Source organism: Protobothrops mucrosquamatus, unplaced genomic scaffold (genome assembly GCF_001527695.2).
Source record: "Protobothrops mucrosquamatus isolate PMUCROS unplaced genomic scaffold, P.Mucros_1.0 scaffold526, whole genome shotgun sequence".
Lineage (NCBI taxonomy): Eukaryota > Metazoa > Chordata > Lepidosauria > Squamata > Viperidae > Protobothrops > Protobothrops mucrosquamatus.
This window is the reverse complement of record NW_015386834.1, coordinates 452,821-470,966: the sequence shown is the minus strand read 5'-3', so window position 1 is coordinate 470,966 and position 18,146 is coordinate 452,821. Positions and strand designations below refer to the sequence as shown.

At 40.6% G+C, this 18,146-nt stretch overlaps 1 protein-coding gene across 1 annotated transcript in view; it reads right to left on the bottom strand.

Moving 5' to 3' along the window:
• The window catches only part of ARID2 (AT-rich interaction domain 2), a 152,343-nt gene extending 135,748 nt beyond the window's left edge, over positions 1 to 16,595 (bottom strand). Inside the window, exons 1-3 of the mRNA XM_015816902.1 lie at positions 16,504 to 16,595; positions 16,235 to 16,328; positions 15,101 to 15,198 (exon numbers count right to left, since the gene is read on the bottom strand). Of these exons, the coding sequence (XP_015672388.1) occupies positions 15,101 to 15,198; positions 16,235 to 16,328; positions 16,504 to 16,595 (284 nt within the window). The remainder of the gene's footprint in view (positions 1 to 15,100; positions 15,199 to 16,234; positions 16,329 to 16,503) is intronic.
• Between the last annotated feature and the right edge of the window lie 1,551 nt (positions 16,596 to 18,146).

Sequence of the window (18,146 nt, the reverse complement as noted above, 5' to 3'; positions counted from 1 at the left end):
TCTAATTTTCTGAGATTGTGGATTTGGGGTTTTCATGAGCTGTAAGCCATAATCATCACAGTTATGACACATCACGGCTTGAACTATCTTGCTTTGCATGTAATGAGTCTATCTCATATATTAGGTTCATCTTTTAAGTTGCATTACTGAAATAAATGAACTTTTGCACGATATTCTAATTTTTCGAGTTTCACCTGTATATGTTATCTACCAACCCTTTTCAACATTGTCAGTATAATTTTATCAAGTAACAGTTTAAAAGAAAAAAAATAACAATATCACTCTCATACGTATAAACTCTTTAAATGTTTTTATTAACCTGTTATAAAATATCCATAGAAAAAATATTTGGAATTCATGTTATTAACCTAACTCATAATATTAAGTACTTAACTCTGTAATACAATCCAAAGTAACAATATTAACTGCTGTTTTGGATGCTCGTATTGCTACGGTGAGGGAGTAAAATTATGAATGGCTTTTGGCATTTGACGTTTGATTATTTCAGATGCACAAATTATGAAACTATTGTTATCTCCCAGGAAGTTCAAAGCAATGTATTAAAATTAAGCCAATCTTCTGAATATAAGTTTACATAAAACTGAAACCACTCCTTTATACTTATAATGCAATTGCTGAAATAAAAGTGCCAGAGTTATATGGTTTCTTATGTTCTCAAACACAAATAGGCAACAAAATTAAAATCATTTGCATAAAATGTAAATAAACAAAATATTTGGTTTGATAGTTTCATCAAATTCCAGCCTGCTGTAAAATTGAAAATAGGTTTATTAATATTTTTAGGCACAGATACAGCATTCTGATTTGGATATTCTGCTGACAGCTTAACTAGTCTTAGGGACTTGCCATTCAAATTTCTTTAATTAAAATATTAATATTCAGAATCATATTATTTTGTAATTATTTGTAAAAGACCCATTGTTCAAAACTTATTAATGGCTAAGAAACGTCAAGACTACAAGTGTATGTATATAAATACTTTGTATTTATATTAAGTCTCAATAAAGATATAACTTCAGGAGTACAGCAAATTTTCAAAGTTGGCCCAAGGACCTTTAAAGAGATCAGAACCGAGTAACATACGATACTAGTGGAAACATTGCCTAATTTTGAAGTCCCTTGAAGCTCTATTGTTAAAAAGTTATCCCAACAAAAGACATGTCCCAAGTTAAAATTATTTCATTAAATCCAATGGAGACATTTGCATATATGCATCACTGTAACAGAATACAGGATAACAAATGACTCTATAGTTAGTCATAGCATATTCTCACTAGTATTCAAGCTCCTGTCTGAGCGTGCCCACAACTTAATATGGCATGCAGCAAGAAGCTGTATTTCTCATGTTAAAAACAGGCAGAGATAGAAATCATGAAGCAAAAGTACTCTGTACAAATTTGTACTCAAAGGAAATATAAGATATGCCTATTGCTAATACTGTATATATCGGCTCGTACCTGAACCTCTTTCTCATCATAACTCTATTTTTAAATTTCATTTTTCAACTAAGAGTGTAAGCAAAAAGACCCCACACAAGAAAGCAAGCAAAAAGATAGAATGTACAATTGAAATATGACTGCTATAAATTTTCCCCACTCTTTTCTGTACCTGCTTGCTCCCAGCAATATATGAAAACTATTTTAGATAATTGTATTAGGTAACAACTTCCTTTGTTATTCCTACTTAAATGATACAAGGTTAAGTACAATCTATCCATGCAAAAAGGTGGCTTTGTGCCATTATATTTTGTTGTTTTTCAGGATTACAACCTAGCTATATGAAATTAAGCACAATTTTGCGTCAACTCTCAAAAGAGAGAGGAGTATTTTAGTCATTATGCTCTCTTTAGCAAAAAGAGGCTAATATAAGTACACTGGAAAAGCATCACTGGTTATTTTCAGCCCCTAATTTTCAAGTACTTATTGAAAATCTAAGGTTATAGACCTCTATGCAGCAGCTGATACAATTCATTCTCCTTACAATTTCAATATTAGTCTTACTGCAACATAAGTGCAAAGAAAAGTATGGTATTAATTTGCTATTATCTTTCTATAGGTTTTTTTGGCTCTCTATAAGCAAACCTTCAATAGATACAGAGATAATGGTACTCTTCCTCCCCCATCAGGCCATGAAGAAAAGCCAGATGTAAACAAGACCAGCAATACTAACCACAATTTTAACTGTTCCTCTGTGTGACTTTTAATCTTCATGTTCTAGCGGGGCTATGCTATTGTGTCACAGATGATTATGTAATAGGTAATGCTTTATCCAGCAAAGTGTAGGAACAATGAGGTAAATGAACATTCTGCAAAAGCCCAGGAGAACTGTTGATGTAAGATGTTCTGGAAACACGATTCCAATCTACTGAAGCTTTTCAATTAAAGTACTCCAGTTTCTTATATAGAATTAACAGACTCTTGGTTGCACTATTTCTTTCAGACTTTGCTCTCTCAAAACTGAGAAAAGGATATCAAGATCATTCCAGTTGCTAGGGCTGAATGTACTGTATCTGTCCATCTATCAAAATGGTACATATCTTTAACCTCATAGAGAGATATGGAGAATTTACACTATCTCATGACTCATATATGAGCTTTTACATGGCATTCAGCCTAGTTGGAGGGGACAAGAATTTGTCTACTTTTACACAGCATATATCCTGTGTGCTATCTTCAGTTATATTGACCATTTGGGTAATATATCTGTCATATATGGTTAATGTGTCTGCCACATCTGTTCTCTTTTGCTACCTGATTTCCAATAAAATTATGGGTAGGTTTCTAACATCTCAAATATAGATAGGTATGGACAAAGTGGGATATTATACAACCATAAAACCCAGATAACCAATTGGCCTATTGATAGACAGAGGTATGATTGCAGGGGTCAGTCAATGAAATGTAATTGGAGCTATATGAAAGTCAACAAAATGAGCTATACTGTTCTTCCTTCACCATGCACCAAGTGCATGCATGGGAGATTTTTCCTTCTGTACTATCGAATATATCAGAATTTAACTTTACAGCCATCTGCATGTCCCATACAGTTGATACATTCTTCATTCTTAAGATTATGTCTAGGCCTACTGAGCTGAAATGAGAAAAGGTACTCACTCTGCTGCTGAACAGTAAATGCTGCTCTGCAGTATTTGCAGTATAGTGTGTTTTAATCTTCACTACATCTCTATCACGATCTCTTAATATTTGATATTACATTTACTTTCCAATGAGCACCATATATTGCAGGGCTTTTCATCCTTTTCACCCATTGTACCACTTTTAGGATAAGGCAATATCCAAGTACCACCAGTCGCCCAGAAAGGTGTCAAAAACTTGACCAACAAAAAAAAGGAAAAAAATGATAAAGTACAGTTAGTCCTCGACTTACAACAATTCGCTTATTGACTGTTCGAAGTTACAAGGGCACTGAAAAAGAAAATTATGCCCATTTTTCATACTTAATGCTGTTGCAGCATCCTCAGGGTCATGTGATTTACATTCGGATGCTTGGCATCTGATTCATACTTATGACGGTCACAGTGTCCCAGGGTCCTGTGATCACCTTTTGCAACTTTTTGACAAGCAAAGTCAATGGCCAGGGGGGCGTGGCCAGCTCATCACTCAGGTTGTGGGATGCCTGTGGGGGGTGCGGGCGGGGATGTGGGGGGGGAATCTGTGAGTCTCTGGTGGAGGGGGTGGGACAGGCATGGGCACCTTCCTTTCCTCCCTCTCTCCCTCCCATTGTCCCTTCCTCCTTCCCTCCCTCCCTTCCATTGTCTCTCCCTCCCTCCCTCCCTTTCTTCCTTCCCTCCCTTCCTCCCTCCCTCCCTTCCATTGTCACTCCCTCCCTTCCTTCTTTCCTTCCCTCCCTTTGTCCCTCCCTCCCTTTTTCCTTCCTTCCTTCCTTCCTTCCCTTTGTCCATTCTTCCTTCCCTCCTTCCCATTGTCCCTCCCTCCCTTCCTTCCTTCCCTCCCTTTGTCCCTTCCTCCTTCCCTCCCTCCCTTCCATTGTCCCTCCCTTCCTTTTCTCCCTTCCCTCCCTCTTTCTCCCTTCCTCCCTTCCATTGTCCCTCCCTTCCTTCTTTCCTTCCTTCCCTCCCTTTGTCCCTTCCTCCTTCCCTCCCTCCCACCCTTTTCCTTCCTTCCTTCCTTCCTTGTCCATTCTTCCTTCCCTCCCTCCCTTCCATTGTCCCTCCCTCCCTTCTTTCTATGAGTTTCTTCTTAACTTTACATAGTATTATTATTACATTATACTGATGTAAGTATCTATTTCTGAAAGTATCTATTTGTCAAGTAAGAAAAAGTTGTCGGATGCAGAAATGGATCAAAAAATAAAAAGTACCTAAGAGGAACTATTTTAATGTTAAAATACTTTACTTGGATTTTTTAGCCATTCGTTTTTGAGCAGATTTATTAAAAGACATTCATTCTGTTAAATTTTTATTCTTTTAACTATTGCCAAAATAAACTTTTTAAAAGACACCACAATATTTGACAACAAACTTAACTTTTTAAAATAACTTCCATGGAAATCTAGTTTAGTAATTATAGGTGTAGAATTATATATAAACATCCCAAATATTATGGACAATAGGATATTAATTAATATCATCCCTAGGAGAAATGTATTTCAGAATTTCCATGTTTCTTCTATTTTAAACCAAAATACATTGTATTTGCAAGTCCACAGAAATATTACACATATTTATATCCATGTGCATCATTTTATGTGAACTCTGTTGTCTATATAACTATAATTTAACTCAATCAGTTTTCTACAGATGATTCTGGTAACATATTACTTTTTTAAAGCAATAATAAGGAATTAGTAATATTCCTAAATTATCTACTGCTCAACATCGGTCAACTTTTATTTCATCTATTCTATACAATACTTCCTAGTTGGTCTACATAAAAGGACAATTAACAATTACCTTCACATCATCAGTTATTATTCATAATACATCTACACCCAAAGTAATGATCTATAACTATCTATTCAGAATTGAATAATAATCTTGACAAATATTTGTACACAAGCATTTTTGATATTCAATTATCCAAGTAAACAAAATTCAACAGGCCAGAATCATAACACAGGGACAACCTCTGCTTAGAAAACATGTACGAAACACAATAAAATTGCACTTTTTAACCTGTAAAATACAGGCAGAAAATACTGCAACTTATCTACAAATGTATCCTTTTAGGAGAAGTATCATTTTGCAAAATTAATAGATGAAAGAACTATCAGGATCAACTAGCAATACCTACTTATCTTAAAACTATTCCTCACTGACAACCAAAGTGCTTGCGGAACACCAACGCTCTGGCAACAAAGTGAAGAATATGCAAGAACTTTTGATTAGTACTGAGAAGGTTGTTATTTACATTGCAATTCAGTTTAAAACAATGGCCATGCTTGCAGAGATACTAGAAACAGTAGTCTAATATAGCCAGTGCTTTTTTGTAAAAAAAAAAAAAAAGCTGCCGGAACTCACATACATCATACAACCCATCTTGCCTACCCTATAAGGTTCCATTCAAAAAAGGTGCCGGAACTCCGTTCTGGGCGTTCTATGACAAAAAAAGCCCTGAATATAGCTAATTAGAAAAGCCCAATCTATATCATCCAACATGCCTATGCAAGCAAAAGTCAGCATGAAATATATAGAATATTTCTGAAGCATATCTATGAATAAACGTGTCTGATAAACAATCTGAAGAGTTTTGTGACACTTTACAAAGTAACAAATTGATTACCACATAAGCTTCATAAAGCAAAGTTCACTTCATTAGACCAATTCCTGTTCCAGAAAAAGGATGTCAGTATTATTCACATATACACTCACAAACATAAAGTAAACTAACCAGGAATATCAACAAAAATAATTGCTGATACTTTCTTTTCTACCAAAAATCTCAATATTATGCTTATCCTAAGTAATTTGGTGGCAGATTAGGGGGAATGGAAAAAAACAACTAAGATTATATATATGTTTGAAGACCCACATACTTGTGTCTAAGTATATACATGGTGAGATCCTTTCTTATAAACTCTGATGTAAAACATTATTTTGAGATGAATCTTGTGTTAAAGTATTCCCCATTAAAATTTAAAAATTACCCATATTGTTTGTATTGTTGTTACATCCAAGTTTAATATCTAACAACAAGGACTATGGTATACCAAAGTTTGTGATCTTAAACTCTGGGTTTTGTATCATTTTCAGAGCCAATATTATATAGTTTGAAATACCATAGAACTTTCCTCTTTGTAATAAGTGTTCTGATTAAACTTTTAATCAAAATATCAGACATTCTAAGCACTCAAGTTTCCTTTTTCTCAAAATTTTTAAAACCTGGTTAGACTGTGCCTTCTTATGTTAGGCATACTTTTTTTTCAATATTTTGTATGTTGCCTTCACTTGAGCTAGAAAAGTCCCTTGGTTACACTAGCATCTCTAAACATATGTCTACATACATGCTATTTAAACAAATATTAAAAGTATTTCTAAAGTAAAGGTAAGTTTCCCTTGTCCAGTCGTATCTGACTGTAGGGGGTGAGGCTCATCAGAGTTTCTTAGGCAAGGGAGCCAGCATTGTCTGAAGACATTTCTGTGCTCATGTGACCAGCATGAATATATGTCGAGGCACACAGAACGCTGTTACTTTCCCTCCAAAGTGGACATTTCTATTCGCATTTGCATATTTTCGAACTGATAGGTGGGCCGGAGCTGGGGCAAGTAATGGGAGCTCACCCCGCTGTCTCCAACCCAGGCTATCAGCTTTCTAGCTGACAAGCTCGGTGTCTTTAACTGCTGAACCATTGTGCCCTTGAAAAGTATTTCTATACTGCCCATATAACTGGATTTGTGGTGTTCAAAATATAAAAACAACCAATATAATAAAAACCTCCCAATGCAAAATAAAATACCTCCTGCCAAAGCATAAAAGGAACAGACACAGCTCAATCACCATTAAGCTTTGAAAACCTGCTTGAATAAAATGTTTTCACAGCTCTGTAAAATATCAGCATTGATGGGACTAGGCACCTTTCTGGGATAATGTATTTCAGAGTAGAGGGGCTAGCACAGCGAAGACCTGGTCCATGACCCTCTTAGCTCCTAAGGGGAGAAACCTTGAATATTATTACTAATTAAATAACTTTCATTATATTTCAATTTGTTTTAGAACCAGCTATAAAAATTCCTCACTGCCCACACAAATAATTTCCCCAGCACTCCAGAACATGATTGTCAATCCTTCATTTATGAGAGCATAACATATAGATTGCTTGTTGTGGCTCCGTCTTGTGAGCCATTCTTATCGGAGGAAGAAGGCTCCGAACATGAAGGAGAGGAGATGGCTAGGCCTCCCTCTCCAGGACCCTCCTCTTTGGCAATGCCTCAGGTGTCTTCCGACGGAGAAGAGATTGACCAGGAGCCAGGTGGTTCAGAGATTGACCAGGAGCCAGGTGGTTCAGAGATTGACCAGGAGCCAGGTGGTTCAGAGATTGGCCAGGAGCCAGGTGTGTCGGATAATGAGGAAGAAAAGTTGTGGCTGGATCCACGCTGGCGTAGGAGCGACAAGCGTGCGCAGCAGAAAAAGAGACGTGCCAGAGATTAAGCTGAGTCACTGGACCACACCCCACAGGCTATAAAAGGGTGGTGGTGGCCATTTGGACCTCTGTGACAGACAAAAGCTGAATCTCTGGCAAAGTAGTGTGCTGTGGTTTTAAACTGTGTGTATTGTTTTTGTTTCTGGGTGTTTGGAGTAAAAGGTCTTGGCAGGCAGCTACAGAGCTGCTGCCAAGTTTCTTATCTGTGAAGTGGTGTCTGGAGAAGTCTTTAAACCCTCGGCTGGCTGTTTGGGTGTGTGGGTCGGAACGGGGACAGAACATTGCTGAAGCCATTCACACATTAAAAAATACTCATGGTATTTGTATCTTATATTATTTGGAATAGGAAATACAATTCAAGTAGGTGTGTTCTAAAAGAGATCAGAGATACCAGCCGTTTTATCATTGCATATTTGCTCACTTAGTAGGAAAAAGCATCCCTCAGGATGCTGAAAAACAGAAAACTCTCAATTATATAGTCCTCTCCTAAATGATTTCAGTTCCATAGCATGTCTTAAGCCAGTAAAGTAGCAGAATATCTTTCTGAGGCAATTGTTTTTTTTTACTTGAGAGATATAGCACATATTGAAAATTCTACTTCTAGTATTAAAGGAAGGAAAAAGGCAGTCATAAAAATAATAATCAATAAGTCAGCAACTATGAAACTCTATTTTAAATACACCAACCTGTTTAGAACAATTACATTTTATCCATAGTTCTACAAAATATAAATTTGATAAATAACTAAACTTCAAATTTAGTATTCCTTTATTGAACCATGCTGGCTGTAATCCTAATCTAACATAAATATTAATTTGCCATACTTTTTAACTATATAACACAATATTAAAAGGTACTCAGGACATGAATAGAATACCTAATTTGTTCATAAAACATTTGATCAATGGTTGATGGATATTGCAAATGAAAGAAATATTCCAATCTTTACTAATTTCATTCTGATATTTTCACTTCTAGCCTATGCTTTCATGGAGAAGCTTATATCATTCTAAAACAGTGGTTCTCAACCTGTGGGTTGTGACCCTTTTGGGGGTCGAATGACCCTTTCACAGGGGTCGCCTAAGACCATCGGAAAACACATATTTCCGATGTTCTTAGGAACCAAGACACCGCTCTCTGTTGCAGCCTCTCTTCCATCTTCTTTTCCTTCCCATCCCCCCCACGAGCTTGCGATACTCCTCAGGGCCTCCCGTTGCCTCCCGGAGGATTCAGCTGTTTGGCGGCCAGAAGTTGGCGCCGCTCAGCTGTTGGTCGGGACGCCCACGGAGCCGACACCCACGCTGCCAGGTAGAACAGTGCCGGCCGCTGGTCTCCTTTGCCGCCCCGCACGTTGTCCTCGACCCTCCCCTGCCCGTTCATGTCGAGCCCGCAGGGGCTTGACAGGGAGAGAGGGAGGGAAGGAGGGAGGGACTCCTCTCCTGCGCCCGTCAGCTGGCGACCCCCAAACTTGCGCTTGTCAGCTGGGAGGTCTGGCAAGGGAGCCGGCTGGCGTGGAGGGGGATGGGGAGGCGGCAGCTCGGCAGGCGGGGTCCTGCCTGCCCGTGAATGTCGGGCCCACCCGCCCCATCTGTAAAAGAAAAAGTCTTCACCCAAGCATAACTTTTAAGGATTTTAAGGATCTTTGAGAGGGAGAGAGAAATAGAGAGAGGGAGAGAAAGAGGGAAAGAGAAATAGAGAGAGGGAGAAAGAGATAGGGAGAGAAAGAGGGAGAGAGAAAGAGAGGGAGACAGGGAGAGAGAGAAAGAAAGAGAAAGAGAAAGGGAGACGGAGAGAGAGAAAGAAAGGGAGAAAGAGGGAGAGAGAGAGACAGGGAGGGAGAAAGAAAGGGAGAGAGGGAAAGAGAAAGGGAGAGGGAAAGAAAGGGAGAGAAAGAAAGAAAGAGGGAGAGAGATTAAATTAGTAACATGGTTGTTCAGTGAATCTGGTTTCCCCACTAACTTTGCTTGTCACAAGATTGCAAAAGGTGATCACATGACCCTGGAATAATTTTATGGTTGGGGGTCACCACAACATGAGGAACTGTATTAAAGGGTCGCGGCATTAGGAAGATTGAGAACCACTGTTCTAAAATATTCTAAGCATCTATAATGCCAGTCATACTTCTATCATCATAGAGTACTTTAAAAACATGTATCAAAAGCCAATATCTGAATGGCTAATATCTACTTATAGAGATCCATCAAAAGGAGGATTAGGGATACTTACAAAAAGAATTGTGTTATGTCATTCATTCACTACACTATCCTTAGATGAACAATGAACAAAAATGTGAAGATAAATAAAAATGCTTATGAATAATGTGGCTAGCATTACATAATATTTTTCACTATAAATTTGGCATTTTTGCTCTGTGGCTTGCAGATGTTAAGCAAATTTATCTGTGACACTTACCGGTAGTACAAGCAAAACCCACTATCTAGAAAGATAGCCAGTGTGATATGACAGCTAAGGTGTTGGACTAGTTCAACAAAGTTCCTATCTAACCTAAAGCATGGAAGCACACCAGGTAACTTTGGGGAAATCATTTTTTTCTCAACCCAATATATTGCACCGAGTTGCTCTTGCCAACATAAAAGGGGCGTTGTCTTACCTGAACGCCTTTTCTCAGTACGGAGATGGAGAATCCACCAATGGGTTTAGACTGTATTCCTGCCCAATCAGATCAAGTCAGCCAAAGTTGCCACGCCCGTCCTGGACCATAGAGACCCAATCTTGACGTGAGCGTAGCCATTGACTGACAGCAAGACGTTGAGGCTCACAAAACTAACTGACCCTAGGCCTAATAACCTACAAGGGCGGGAGTGGATTCTCCATTTCCGTGCTGAGAAAAGGTGTTCAGGTAAGACAACGCCCCTTCTCCAGCACTGGAGATGGAGAATCCACCAATGGGACATACCAAAGCCTACTGTCTCTGAGGGTGGGTAGTAGACTGGTCCAGTGTGGCACTTTGATGTAACACTTGTTGGAGAACTCTCCTACTGAAAGAACCCTCTGCCGAGGCAAACTTATCAATTTTATAGTGCCAAATGAAAGGAGATGGCGAAGCCCACGTGGCCGCCCTGCAGACCTCCTCGATGGAAGCCTGGGTGGCCCATGCCGCAGAAGTAGCCGCACTCCGTGTAGAGTGGGCTGTAACCCATCGTGGAACTGGCAATGACTCAGCCTGGTATGCTCCAGCGATGCATGCCTGTATCCATCTGCCAACTGTGGAAGAGGAGACTTTCCGACCTTTGGTGGAGGAGTGGAAGGATACAAAGAGGGCCTCTGATTTGCGGAATTCAGCTGTTCGCGAAATATAGTACCTAAGGGCCCTATGGACATCCAAACTATGCCACTGCCGTTCCAACGCATGTGACGGGTTGGGGCAGGGAGTTGACTTTTGGGACGAAGGTAGGGTCGAGTCGAAGGATCACCCGATCCCATTGGAAAACACACAAATCATCCTGGATCGAGAGTGCTGCCAATTCGGAGATGCGTTGTGCAGACATAATTGCCACTAGGAATGCCACCTTGTGGGACAGGTAGCGAATGTCACACGTCCTGAGGGGCTCAAAGGGCGCCTTAGTAATTGCCCGGAGCACTCGTGGCAGTTCCCACGAAGTGTACCTATGAACTGTAGGGAGTCTGGTGTTAGTGGCCCCCTTAAGGAATGAGCGTATTAAGGAGTGATGACCCAATGACCCCGCTGAATCACATGTGAGGACCGTGGAAAGAGCGGCAACCTGTCTGCGCAATGTGTTTGGGGCCAAGCCCCTCTCCAGTCCGTCTAACAAGTAATCCAAGATAATTGGGACTGTGAGTCCCGAGAGCAACAATTGTCGCCCGGAGCACCATGATCGGAAATTTTTCCACGTGGCCTTGTAGATACGGTTCGTGGAGGGGCGGCGTGAGGCCTGAATAACCGTGATGACCCCTGACGAGCAAAGCTCCCTAGTTAAGATTGAGCGCTCAAGCGCCAGACGGCTAACTGGAGCCATTGGGGGTCCGGATGAAGAATGGCCCCTTGACTGAGAGAGATCTGTTCCGGCGGAATCCGCCAAGGGTCTGCGATGGAAAGACTCATCAATGCTGAGGGAAGCGCTGCCTAGTAAAAGGGAAGGCCATTCCAGAAGTCAGAGGAGGCGAATAGAAGAAACCGCCGCTTTTCGTCTCTCCGATCAGCCGCCTGGCAGCTGATTGGCGCTGGCCTCTTGCGCGCGCGCGCAGCCGGCCGAAAGCTGGATGATCGAGCGAGCCGAGGGGAAGCTGCAGCCGAAACTAGAGTCGCAGCCGTGACTTCAGGAGAGCCCCACGGGGTGTGTATTGAGTTCTGATTGCACTGAGGGAAGCCTCCTCCTTGTAATAAGCCCCCTCCCGGAGCCACAGCCGCAAGCTCCGGTAAGAAGGGATAGCTCCAAAGCGTGCAGGGAACCAACAGCCGTTAGTCCCCAGTTGAATTCAGTAAGCAGCTTGCTGTTTGAATTCAGAGCTTTGAGTAAATATTCCCTGGTTGGTAGGGGAAGGAGGAAAGAGAGAGAGAGGGAGCCCCCTCTCTAGAATTAGCTTGTTGTATAACACCCCCCCCCCCAATTCAGGAGAAAAAAAATACAATTTGAAAATCCTGAGTGGGAAGGGAATGCCAAATTTGGTAATAGTGATCCAAATTTTTTGTTCTCAGCAATTAGTAGAAATGGAGAATCTACCAATATTCTAGACTATACCTGCCTAAGAGCCAACTTGCACGTCTGTCCTGGGCAAGATCAAGTCAAGACTGGGTCTCTATGGTCCAGGATGGGCGTGGCAACTTTGACTGACTTGATCTGATTGGGCAGGAATACAGTCTAAACCCATTGGTGGATTCTCCATCTCCAGTGCTGGAGAATGAGAAGATTCTCATTTAAGTTACAATGAGTCATTGAAGAGGATATCAAGTTTAAAAATAAATTAAGTCATGTAAATATGTTCAGCTTAAGAATGGAGTGTCTCTTTCTGAAAAGAACTTTTCAACCTGTCAAAGATCCTTTCATAAAATAAAGCACAATTGTTCACCTGAGAATTAGGTGAAAATAAGCCAGTATATGTGTAACGAAAAATAATTACAGATTTATATAACACAGGTTATAATCCAGGGGTCCCCAACTTATGGGTCGCAGCCCGGGATCAGGCCGTGGGCTCTTGGCCAGTGGGCCGTGGAAATGGCTGGCCAGTGTGCGCACGCGTGGGTGTGCATTCCCACTTGTGCTAGCTAGCGCCCGCAGCCCCGTTTGCGCATGCACGTTGGCGCGAATGGGCTGCTAGCATGGGATGAGTGTCCGCAGCTTGTTTGCGCATGTGTGAAGTGTGAACGGGGCTGCTAGCCACTGCAGGGGGTGCGCAGCCGTTTGTGCATGCACACAGTATCAACACATGCCGCATGCGCAAACAGGACCACTATTGCCGTGCCAGTGTGAGTGGCCCCGTGCGCGTGCATGCACCAATTTTGAAGCTGCTCTTCTTCCCTCAGGTCCGTGAGCCCAGAAAAGTTGGAGACCTCTGCTCTAATCAATGAAATCAATAAGAATGTGATATGGCATTAAGGTGGGAAAAGTTAAGCTTTAGAATCTAGGTTGATCACACTATAACACAAGTATCAACAATATAAAGTTTATGTTACTATAATTATCAAAACACATAAAAATGAAAGATTGTTCAAGTTAATCCTCAAAAGGTTTAAAATATTGTTAAATTTGTGAAATAAATTCATGAATAATATTTCTTCCTCTTTACAGCTTTCTCCATTCAGGAGCTACTGAAGTTTCCTTATAAATACTCTTGCAAAGAACAATATTAAAAGCCACTTTTATTTTCTAATATCAATCTAATATAATATTGATCTAATAGTATCTAATCACTATCAAACTATATGGAAATCCCAAGAATTCAGTGGATATGTCTGCTTTGAATAAAGAAGAATCTGAAACAACAAAACTCATTCAAAATTGTTAGAATATTACAACATTCAGATATGTTCTTGATATATTCCTACTACATAAAAACCACTAAGAAAACGCTGGGACCAAATATTTTAAGCTAGATCTATTAAAAGACTGCACTACAAAACTGGATTTTCAAACAATGTTTTAGAGAGAAGAAAATTCAAAATGATCACCCAGATTAAAGAAAAGATAAGTAAATTCTCAGTCAAGGATGCTAATTGTGTCTCAGTGCTACTTTTTAGATAACTGGGTATAAAATTGCAATAACAATGGCTTAATTTTGTACTAAGTTTGAAACTCATGAAAAGGCATCTTAATATTCAATCTCTTTAATAGCATAAATCATGTGGCTCAATTTATTGATCAGCATTGACTACTGTTTGATAAAAGATGTTTTAAAAATTATGGATTAAGTTCTTTAATCTTGTTATTTAGACTGCTTAGAAATAAAAGTACAAAACTGCAAAAAGTAAATATACAAAAACTATATATGCACACACCTAAGTAATTCTATGTAAGAATTTTTATACTTTCTGATAACTCAATAACTGTTTCTACTATGGCTGTGAACTCTGGAGCTTCCAATTGGAAGTCAATTTAGGACAACCATTAATAACTGTACCAATAAAATTGCATTTTCTCAATCAGAATGATAATTTTTCAACAGACTGATTTTAAATTATTAGAACGTGCATATCATAAAAATGCAAGCAGCTCCTTCTTAAATTGACAGGGGTGGAGATAACTTCTCATATTTATGTTAAAAATCTCCAAAACTCTACTTTTTTAAAACAATGGCCACAATTCATAGAACTGGATTTCTAAACTAAAGTACAGTAACACATCTTCCAGTATAAACTACCATATAATTTGTAAATGTATTTTCAGTGTTTTAAAAAAAAAACCATAAGGAAATCAGCATAACAATTCTTACTATTTTTTAAAAAAAATATGAAGCCTCTGAAGAAGGGTACAAGACCAATTGACTAGGATTGCAGTTGAATATTTAAAAATCATTTCAGAAATCATTTGAAGAATGTTTTAAAAAACACAGAATTCTATATTTATATGCAACTAAACCAACATTTGACCAGCAATACTCATAACAATATGTACATGCAGTCTTTAAAATAATTGTATGTCAATGTCTTCAAACAGCAAGAATGCCATTTCCTTGTTATTAAATTAAAATGAAGTTTTTAAAACCCAGTACTTTATATTTTCTTAGGCAAGCAATTAAAATACTAAGTTACTAATAAAAAGCTTCTTACAACAAATATTTGTGCACGCTGTGCACCTGAAGTTTAATACTGGTAGAAATAAAAGACAATTTAAAAACTTCAACCATAAAAGTCTTTCAGCTGGCAAGAGAACACAATTTTAATATGTTTTAGAAAGTGAAGATATTATTTTTTACCTTCACACAAATTGAAATACTGTTTAAAACCTAGTGCAACTGCTTCAAGAGACCTGATGGTACTTACCGCAAGTAATACTGTTTTAAAGCGAAGGCAGCGTTAGAACAACTTCTGGGAAAGTTAAATGCTTCCACTATTTCTCCCCACTGATTCTTCTCAGATACCTGTCAAAAACAACACACGGAGATGCACAAATCCACACACAGACACTCACAACGTCGTTGATTGCCACCATCAAAAGGGCTGCCATGAAACAAACAAATATGATAAAGATTAAAAAATTGATAGGATCTGGAATTTCTATTCTTACTGACAGTCACCGGCGATACAATATTGCTCCTCCTCTTGTGTTTTACATTTATTTTATAGGGGAGTGAGAAGGTGAACGGATTTTATTCTGTAGAAAGGTTTGTTTTTGTCTTCGCTGCCTGGACAATAACCAATCGGGAGTTCCTCTGTTGCCTGCTTTTAAATCCTCCCGCGGTCCGTTAAAACCCAAAGAAGTTGAAAATAAGCCAAGGAAGTCTCGATGGGGGACGCCCCCACCGGCTGAAGGTGCAAGAAAACCGTCCCGCTGAGTCTCCCCCCTCGGCTAGCTCCACAGATATAGAGAGGCCTTTCTTTTGAGGCCTACATTTCTGTCCCTAGTCTTGAAGCCTAAAGATGGCTATTTGATTACACATCGTCTTGGCTGCCCCTTTTGTTATTTCTCCCCGGAAGGGGCTCCGAGGGCAGCGCCAAGGCCCCCCCACGGCAGTGAGGATCATTTCCTAGCCCATGCTCCGTGCCGATTATCGATGTTAAACATGCCCGCTAATTTTGAGTTCCACTAAAACTGCACTCAGACTCTACGCGAGGCGCGCACACACACACACAAGCGGAAGAAACTGCCTCCAAACACAACCTCCTCCACTCATCTTCTCCCCAGAAAAGGAGGAATGAGCCAAATATTGAGGGCAGAGGGAAAGGGGGCACGAGAAGCTGCCTTCGGCACCCCTGAATCCCCCCTTTTCGGCTCTTCCCCAACAAGGCCGAGCCGCCAACCTACCTTGCCTGCTTCCCTCTTCCACTCCCCTCCTTCCCAAGCCGGCTTGAAGAACAACCGGTCCCGACCCCCCCCCCCGCCTTTCCCCCAGGGTCGGAAGAGAGTTTCGAGGGGAGGTTGGTGGGAGGGAAAGCCGAAGGAAAACTTCCACTCACCTTCCCAAATCCGCCTAAAGTGGTGACTCGGGTGTAGAGAGCGTGAAGATCCAGCTCCTTTCCACTCACCACAGGGATCTTCTTAAAAGGAGACCTGGCAAGAGAGAGAGAGAGAGAGAGAGAGACAAACAACTTGTCAACTCTGCCCCCCTTTTCTCCCCTCGCAGGGGGCCGCCTCGTCCTTCAGGGCAGGGGCTGGGAGTTAAAAATCGGTCGGTTTAAAAAATCTCCCTCACCACCATCCCCTTCCATCTCCCCATTTTCCTTACCCTCTGCTGTGGTGAAACTGCCGCAGCTCGTCCAAAAAAGCAAGTCCTTTTCTCCGATGGTCTGGTTGGTTTTTACCGGCCGAGTTTGCCATTTTCCCCCCTCGGATTTAAAAGATTTGGGTTTTGTCTCCTTAAAAAAATCCAATAGAAAAACAACAACAATCCGCGGCTCCTCCTTGCCTTTAAGAGATCCAGGTTCCTGTACTCGGCCGGGGATCAGCCATGGAGAGGGGCTTGTTTAAAAAAAGAAAAAAAGAAAAGTTTAAAAGGAATAAGAGAAGCCGGAGAGTGGTAATTGCGAGTCCTGTCTCCACACAACGCACAGGGAGGGAGAGGGGCACCTCTCGGTAATTCTTGCTGCCGCCGCCGCCGCCGCCGCCTGCCTGCCTGCCTGCCTGCCTGCTGCTCTCAGCACCACAAGCCCAACCAAGCCAGCCTGCACATGAGACTCAACATGGTGCTGCTGGATCACACAATGAATTGGGTTAGTGTTGTGGTAGGGTGGGGGTTGGGGAGGCTGGAGTGAGGTACTGATAGTGTATGTGTATTACAGACGCGAATCCATGAAATCTCCCCTCTCCCTCGCTCTCTCATATACGCGCGCGCGCGCACACACACATATACACACTGTACAGCGGCGGCAGCAGCAAGATTCACTTCTCTCTTCAGACAAAAAGATCTGAAGCAGCCGTGCTGCTGCCTGGGCGAGAGCGCAACACAGCGAACCCCGGCGGTCAGCCGAGGCACTGCAAAAGGCAGCTTTGAAATGGCAGAAGCCAGGCCTGCCAACGAGCAGTTCCTGGCGGGGAACAATAGGCTTCTCTCTCGGCTAAGGGCTCATCTGCAATGTGCCGCAAACTTCACACAAAGCCGGGCGGAAAGAGAAAAGGCAGGAGACAGAGGAAGGGCTACTACCGGTTGTTCCAGGGTTAGGGGCAGAGGAAACGTTTCATTCTCCCAAACTTTAAACAGCTGGAATACTTACTGAAAGATTAAAAAAAATAGGAGGGGAAGAGGAAAGCTAGGTATTTTTTTAATACATCTGCTGTATTTCTTTAATTAGTAATAAGTAGCCTTCTCTAATAAGACTTATAAGAAGATAATTTTTAGTGAAGTTATTTATAATGCATATTCCCATCTATTTTCACAGATCATATAATCATTGGAGAATTCTGGCTCCTAAAATTAGGAGTGATTCATAAGAGATATTAAAAAGTTTAATAAAACATGTGATTTCTTGAAACTCACTAAAATACATTTCACAATTAAAAAGTTACAAAATATATTTAGAAATTGCCTATATATTAAACCAAGCACATGTGATAATGATGTGCATAATAATGAAGCCTAAATCTGTTTTGCAGTTCTGCCTCCTGCAATGGGAGGTAAAAAGATGAAACACTTTGAATGCTTGAAATATTGTAGAATACTGTAGAAAGGCAGATTCTGTCCCTTAGACAGTGCTAAAGTATTTGTTGCGATAATTCATGCTATGATACTTAATTATATTGTATATATGTGTGTGAGGGGAGTGTCCAGCAATCATGAAGATATTACTGGTGAAAATTATAGTCAAAGCTCAAGGTTTCTTAATTCAAACATGTGCATCTTGAATGTTGCATAACCACTGTTTTTCTAAAAAA